Source organism: Bos indicus, chromosome 1 (assembly GCF_029378745.1).
Source record: "Bos indicus isolate NIAB-ARS_2022 breed Sahiwal x Tharparkar chromosome 1, NIAB-ARS_B.indTharparkar_mat_pri_1.0, whole genome shotgun sequence".
NCBI lineage: Eukaryota > Metazoa > Chordata > Mammalia > Artiodactyla > Bovidae > Bos > Bos indicus.
Window position 1 is genome coordinate 146,663,355 of NC_091760.1, and position 8,051 is coordinate 146,671,405.

The following is an 8,051-nucleotide window of genomic DNA, read 5'->3' on the forward strand; positions in this document are numbered from 1 at the left end:
AGATGACAGAGGATGAGATGGTTGGATGGCATCACCGACTCGGTGGACATGAGCTTGAGTAAGCTCCGGGAGTTTGGTGATGGACGGGAAGCCTGGTGTGCTGCAGTCCATGGGGTCGTGAAGAGTCAGACATGACTGAGCAACTGAACTGAACTGACAGCCTTCCCCTTTATGTCTCTCCAATGGACCCACCCCTCCAACCCGTCCCTTTCTGTCACTCCTCATGTCCCTACCCTGTGACACCCTCTCTTCCCCACCTAAGCTTTAACCCTGGCTTGGGGGGTGCTGTATCTGCAGCCCTGATGAAGACAGGCTGTGTGGACTACTCCTTTTTCCAGTTTTGCAAGAATACAGCTTTTATTTCATGCTTAACCACCAAGTAGGTTTGTTACAGTGCTTTTTATTTAATGCAGTTACAAGCGACCAATTAGTTTATGATTTCCAAGTTTGTGTCCTTAAAGCATAAGAGAAAAAGGATAGATAAGCTTGATGCTTAATTTGAATTTTCCTGGGAGTGATTCTTAATATTTGTAACTTGATTTTTTTCGAATTGGTGGCTATAAAAGCATAAAGGTCATAAAATTCCCTGGCTTCACCAACAGCTGGAAGCAGACCCTGTCTGCACAGACAGATCAAGAATGACCTTCACTGCACATCAGACACATCCATCATAACCTTCATTCTACAGACAGAACAGGAGGTGCAGGTGCTTGGGTACGGCCATCTCCAGGGCAGAGCTGTGACCTGCCCTGAGCCCCCTGCTCCCCTGCCCCAAACCCCAGAGACCCAGCAAAGTGTGGTTCTGTCGGGAGAATCCCACTGAATGCAGAAGTCTGATTCTCAGTTCTTTTTACAGTTATAATGTCAGCATTTGTCAGCTTATGAGACAGATTTTCCATTTAGAACTATTAGCTTAACTGCATAGGCAAACATCACAGCTCACCTGTTGGAAAGGGCTCTAAATGTGACCATGCTCTTTGGCAGGTGGGACAGACTGTCAGGCCACCCAACCACACCAGGTTTCATTTGCTCCAGTGATGAGAAGATTTTATGATGGGCAACGTTTTCAAAGGATGGTGGACAAAGCTTTGTGTTTTTAAATGTAGTGGCAGCATGTGGAACCCACAGTGCTCCAGTCCTTTTTGGTAGTCAATTTTTTTTTCTAGGTGAGGGGTCTCCACAGCTTGGACAGCTAGCACAGCACATGCTTTGTGACTGAGAAATGACTTTCCTAAGTTATAGTTACCAAGAGTCCCTGGGTCCAGAAAGCTAACACTATGCCCAGTAATGCAGAAGTAAGGCTGGGGGCACTAAAAATGGTCCTTGGAAAGAGGTTTCAATTGTTCCCTCACAAAGCAAATCAAGCTTCCTAATTAGCTACAACACGGAAAGCTCAGCTCCTACAGCCCTGCAAGCCCTGCCTCTGTTCCCCTGGTCAAACTCCGTCTCTGCTGCAGAAACAGCTCCGCTGCTTTCTTTTCCTTATTCGTGTTCGAAGAACTCGTGGCAGGCAGTGGTAATCATGGCAACGAAAGCCATAAATTCCTGGAAGTCACATTCGCCGTCCCCATCACTGTCCAGTGTCTCCATGACTTTGTCCACAACCTCCTGCTCTTTGATTTCCTGAGAGAGATAAGACAGGTTGTCCAGCTTGCTTCTAAATGAACGTTAGGGCCACAAAGACATGATCAGAAGTTGGTTGGCTTTAATAATTTTGTATTAGAAGCAACCTAATGGCTTCCCTGGTGGCTCGGTGGTAAAGAGTCCACGTGCAAATGCAGGAGACATGGGTTCGATCCCTGATCTAGGAGGATCCCACGTGCCTCAGAGCAACTAAGCCCCTGCACCACAACTACTGAGCCTGTGCTCTAGAGCCCCGGAACCACAGTGCCCACGTGCTGAGCCCACGTGCCCAACAGCTTGTGCTCCACAACGGGAGAAGCCATGGCAATGAGAAGCCCCTGCTTGCGGCAACTAGAGAGTAGCCCCGTGAAGCAAAGAAGACACAGCACAGCCAAAAAAAAAAAAAATCCCAGGGCAAAAAGAAAAATAATAATAATAACTAATTTAGAAACAACCTAAGACATGAGATGCAAAATTCCAGAAAGGTTTTCTCCAGTGACCAGGAGGCTGTTGGTTGGCAGAGGTCTCTACGGGTCTGAGCCTTCTCTTCCACTTTCCTTTAGGTGCAGTGGGATCTTGCTACTAAAAGACTGACTGGAACAGCCAGGATCTGAAAAACTGCAGGCTGCTTGTGTTAAAAAAAAAAAACAAAAAAACAGAAAGGGAGAGTACAGTCTAGATTAGCCTGAGCACATTATATGCAAATGCCTTGAAAGCAAAAATGAACTTTTGGCTCCTATAAGTTTTTCATTGTTTCTGCATGTGGAAGACCCTATAGTGAAGGCTTCCAGTGGATTTTCACGTTTTGAAAGTAGTTTCTGGCTGAAATAACTCTCGGGAACATGCCCTAAATTTATTAACTTCATGTGTCTTTTGGCACTTGAGTTGCTTTCGCGGTGTCTGGGACTCTTCTTGACATTATGCCCAACATGGAGTAAAGTGAGTGGTGAGACAGAGGGACAGAGACAGTGCAGGAAAGATGCACACACGAGCTGAAGAGGAGCATAACACCGCCGACTCTTCCGAACACCCAGTCCTCAGGGCAGGAGCACTTGGCCTGAAGAAGTCGAGTATAACGCACAATGGCTGCCTTAGACATAAAACATGTAAAAGACTGAGGTTCCCATGAGGGGTTGGGTGGTACCTATAAACATCCGCTAAAAGATTAATTTCAATTACAGGAAAGATTTGCCTCCAAACAGCAACTACTTCCTAAAAACCAGGCCAACGATGTTCATGATACCTTGATATACTTACCATGATTTACTTTTGTTTTATAAACTGTGTTTCCCACATGCTAAGCTTTTTCTATGTTTTAAATCAATAATTAATGACAGTAGCTACATTTGTTGAGCTGCACTTGGTAAGCACTGTCTCATTGCAACAATTCTTTTCACAGAAGAATCCAGGACCTTCTGATTCTTAGGTGAGGTGGTGGGAAACAAGGTAAGTAAAAGTGTGAGCAGGCAGTTACCATGCTGAGAACTTGGGTGCCTGAGAAAACCAGCTTCAAAATCAGAGTAGGGGATCCCCCCTGAAGTCTGCAGGCCGCTTCCTACGATGGTGGCGCCATTTGCAGCCAAGGAGTGTTTGGGTGGGGAGAGCCCTGCAGACTCGGGGCACGGAGGCTGGGGCTCGTCCTGCACCAAGCCTGCGCAGGAGGACAGCTCCCACCACCATGTGGGCTGGGCTCTCATGTCTTCCTGGGAATTAGCTCCTGGTCAGACATGAGTGCACTGGTGCACTGTATGGCCATTTCCTCTGGGTGCAAGATCACTTCAGTAACCTTGGTTCTGGGCACCAAGGGAATATTAGGTACCAGGTGGACTGCAGTTCATTGCCTTGAATACACAATATGGATACAGCAGAGATGACCTTCGGGCCATCTGAGCCAAGGGCAGTGAAGGTTGTGAGTGGGGAAGTGAGTCCTCAGTGGAGCATCTGGACACAGATCCACCAGAAGGGGAGCTGCCAGGGCAGTGGGCCTCATCAGATGTCCTCATGTAGCTTCGCAAGCTCCTGCCAGGGCACCTCACCCCACAGGGTCCCCCTGCAAGGCCCCAGGGCCTCTCTTGTGACTATTTTGTGGCCTCTTTGTGATGAGCCAGGTCCTGGGGCCTGTATCTCTCCCAGCATCGACTATGCTGAGAGCTCAGTAATACCTGGCATCTTCTCACTGTGGTGGATCTAACGATGTAGAGAAAGCAGAAACAGTCCTCTTCCCAAGAACAAAAGCTTATTTTTAACAGTCTTCTTGTGTGTTCAGTGTGTGATAAGTCATGGTGTAGTTTCCATCCCACTTTGTCATTGTTATCATTGTACGTGCTCACTCGCTACAGTGTCTGACTCTTTTCGACCCATGGACTATAGCCCACCAGGGTCCTCTGTCCATGGGATTCTCCAGGCAAGAATACTGAAGTGGGTTGCCACGCCCTCCTCCAGGGATCTTCCTGACCCTGGGACAGAACCTGCATCTACTCATTGCAGGCAGATTCTTTACCACTAAGCCAATGGGGAAGCCACCCTACTGCTGTATGTCCTTAGGTTTTCCCAAGAACCTGTACTCTTGCGTTGGAGACAGCAGTTTTTCCTTGATGCTCATACTGTACACAAAATGAAAATTGTGGGGCCTACCTAAGCCAGCCTCTGTACTGAGGGCTCACTTGTGCAAACACATTTTCAGAAACAACAGAGGAGTCCTGATACCAACCTGGAGCCATGTTCAGGGCAGCTCAGAAGAGAAAATGGACAGATGGTCTTACAAGTGGACAGGACAGCAGGTTAATGTAGTTTTAAAAAGCAAGACTCACCTCTAAAAAATGAGAAAGTTCATTGTTGATGAGCTCCTTGAGTTCTGACTTCTTCAGCTTGTGCTTGTCACCTTCCCTCCCGGAATATTGATGGAAGACGTCAATGAGGGCCACCACGGCCTTCTCTAACTCAGACATCTGGGGCCCACAAAAAAAGACGCTTTGTAGAACAGAGCAGTTGTTACCTACACCGACCTTACCATCGGGGGCAACTGGCTTTGGCTCACCTCCCCTTTTGAGCTTAGAGGGTGTGGCTTTTCATCACCCCTTGAACCCACTCCCCGCCAACCCTCCCTTCTCTGTCTTCCGTTCCCAAGCCCTCTGGCTTCTGATTGCATTTGGGGAAAACTTCAACCAAAATACAGAGGAAGAGCAGTGAGGGGGATTGAGTCCTCCCCCATCCCTAGGAGACTCCCCACCCTGTCCTGGCAGGACTGCAAGATGAGGTGACGGTACAGGGGAGCAAGGTTTTGAATTAATTACGGTGAACAGGAGCCAAATAAGGATACAGAAGTCAATAATATTCCTATGTTTTGTCAATAAGCAGTTAGAAAATGTAGCAGAAAAGTCCTGTTTTACAGCAGCACACACATATTTCTAAGCATAAGTTTAGCAACAAAAGTGTAGGTCCTTCCAAAAGCTACTGAGGTCATAAAATGTAGGAAATTTCTTTCAAATGGATATATAAATTTAACTCATTTTTAACAAAAATGTTTCTGACTTTTGTTGGCAGGCGGTGAAGAACATGACCAAATAATGGCTAGATAATTCAACTGAAAAAATAAATATGGTAGAATTGCCACAATTTTTTTGAAAAAGAAGATCAAGGAAAGGGACCTTGAATTTGAAGGTATTATACAATCATCTGATGAAGTTACTGTAGGGGAGCAAGACTTGCCACCCCAAAAATTCTCTCTGGGATGCAGATTATTTTCATCTGAAAACAATCAAGGCCCCCAGGACTCAGGAAGAAATTCCCCGTAGCTGCCTGAATTAGAATTTAGATGGAGGGCCTATTACAGGAATGGAGCAACCACCAGAGAGAGAGGTCAGCAAGGAATGTGGGCCAGGGGCAAGGGAGGGCGGGGGGAATGCTAGGAGACCTGAGTCCACTCCGTGTCCCATCACCTCTGCTGGCACAGCAAACGCTGGTTCACCATCTCTGTGTGAACTGCTTCCTCCCCTCTGAAGCCCCAAACCACTGCTCTCAACATCTTCCACATTTTGGTGAGTGACAGTTTTCCTGGGTCTCTCCCATGTATATATGTTTTCAAACTTCGACTTAAATTTCTCCTGTTTACCTGTCTCATGTTTATTTAATTCTTAGACCAGCAAGAAGAATTTAGAAGGGTAGAGGAAAATGTCTTCCTTCCCAATACCAGCTCTGATGCCAGAACAAATGCGGGCAGAGGCTGGACCACCTCCAGGCACTTTGTATTCTTGGCAGCGCTGCCTCCAATTACAGAATGGCGCCTTTGCTCTGCATTTATCAAGGTAGGAAGCTTTTGTCTCCCCCACAACATGTACCTTATACCACACAGTCTGCAAGCCAAGGAAACAGCTGTTCAACCCTGGGAAACAGCAGTATACAAAGGACTGCTTGTCAACTGTTTCACAAAACGGCCGGACGCTCAGCCAGAGAAATTTGCCAGCTTTTGGCCTTGAGTTCTAATCATTAAAGAATCTTTGCAGTGTCATAGTTAAAAATAAAGAATTATGTCTCATTTTTGAAAAACCATTGCTGTATTGAATATCATTTATAGTTTTAAAAATACATTGGAATATAAGATTTAAATTCTTATTTATTTCTGACTTTCAAAGGAAAAGGATTGAAGATTTTTGCCTTGGCCTGATCTTTGCTGCTGCTGCTAAGTCGCTTCAGTCGTGTCTGACTCTGTGCGACCCCACAGATGGCAGCCCACCAGGCTCCCCCGTCCCTGGGATTCTCCAGGCAAGAACACTGGAATGGGTTGCCATTTCCTTCTCCAATGCAGGAAAGTGAAAAGTGAAAATGAAGTCGTTCAGTCGTGTCTGACTTTCCAGACCCTATGGACTGCAGCCTACCAGGCTCCTCCATCCATGGGAGTTTCCAGGCAAGAGTACTGGAGTGGGGATGCCATTGCCTTCTCTGATCTTTGTTAAACTTACCTATTAATAATCAGTACACTTTGTTTTGCTCTGAAGTCCCTAAAAATACCACATGTAGACAGAACAATTCAGGTGTATTAAATCTTTAACATTTCATACTTTCTTATCCTTGGAACTCGAGTTCTCAATTATTAATTTTTTAAAAAAGAAAACGAAAAACTTAAGAAACTTTTGCATAGTCCTTATGTTTCTCAAGCTTCATGATGACTGGGAAAGATGAGGCTAAAATATTTGTTGTGTGAAGTATGAGTAGTGGGATTTTTTTAAAGGAAAGGCATAAAATATATATCCCATATGTGAAAACGCCATAAAATGCGATTTTCTTCATTAAAAACACTACAAATTAATTTTTACAAGTTTTTCCTGTTAAAGTCTTCCCAATTGATGGTTAAAATTGTTGTTTAAGAGAACTGGAAGTCAAATATCCAGTTCTCCTTTCGCTGCATTCCGTGAATATTCTACATTAATCTTTTATTTCGAAAACAGGAGAACTGCTGGGCGTTAGCTCCTCAGAAGGTCACATCACAGGAGATGTGGGAATCCCTCTAGGCAAGAGCCCTACCTCCCCAAGAAACCTGAGGATGGTTAAACCTACCACAGACTTCAATTTCTTTGGCTTGGTTGTAATTTAATTGCAAAGACTTCCTCACTCGCCCTGACCTGGGGGAGGGCGTCCGAAGACGCCGGCTCCGAGCTCAGGGCGTCGTCCCCTCTCCGCGGAGGACGCAAACCCTCTCTTCAAAGAATTAAGCAAGAGGCCGACTTGCAGCAACAGCCGAGCCGAAGACCCGACGTTTCCCCGACTGTAGTGATGAATCACCGGGAGAACGTGATTCATCTGTAGGATGAATCTCGCTGCCTGGAGTTGAGGTAGCCGTGTCCGCTAGGCAGGAGAGTCGTACTTTTGAAATGCTGCCAGAATCCTAGGGACAGAGGAGCCTGGCAGGCTATACGGTTCATGGGGTTGCAACAGTCGGACACGGCTTAGCGACTAAACCACCACCCTAAAGGGGTTTTTAAAGTACCGCCCAGTTCCCAAGCCCACCCTCCGGGTCCTGCCCCCCAAACACCAGAGCAGGTTCCCCTGAGTGTCCTCACGTCAGTGGTCCTTGGCTGTAGCTCCGGTCACCTCTGGTTTCGGCGTCCTGAATGCCGGGACTAGGGCAGAAACAGCCTATTATCCTTTCGCGGGGGGCGTGACCGGCACCCCGAGAGCCCGGCAGCCAATGGGAGCCGTGGGCGGGGCGCTGGCGGGCCGGGGGCGGGGCCTGCGTCTCCCTCTCCTGGTTCTGCGGCCCGCGGGGGCTGGACACACAGGGCCGCATTGACGGCGCCACCCGGGACTCGCTCGGGAGCCAGGCCTGCACTCGGGCCAAGGAAGAAAAAGGCCTGTAGGGCAGAAAGTGGGGAGTCAGCTCTTTGTACTGGTTTTAAATTTATACGTGAATATTGATGTTCCTCTAAAGGCAA

General features: G+C 47.0%; 1 protein-coding gene across 1 annotated transcript; it reads right to left on the reverse strand.

Moving 5' to 3' along the window:
• Window positions 1-380: 380 nt before the first annotated feature.
• S100B (S100 calcium binding protein B) lies at window positions 381-7,800 on the reverse strand. Its single transcript, XM_019963794.2, has 3 exons — window positions 7,680-7,800; window positions 4,434-4,571; window positions 381-1,623 (listed from the first exon to the last, which is right to left on the reverse strand). The coding sequence occupies exons 2-3, from the start codon at window positions 4,569-4,571 to the stop codon at window positions 1,483-1,485; spliced, it is 279 nt and encodes a 92-aa protein (XP_019819353.1). The 5' UTR covers window positions 7,680-7,800; the 3' UTR covers window positions 381-1,482.
• Between the last annotated feature and the right edge of the window lie 251 nt (window positions 7,801-8,051).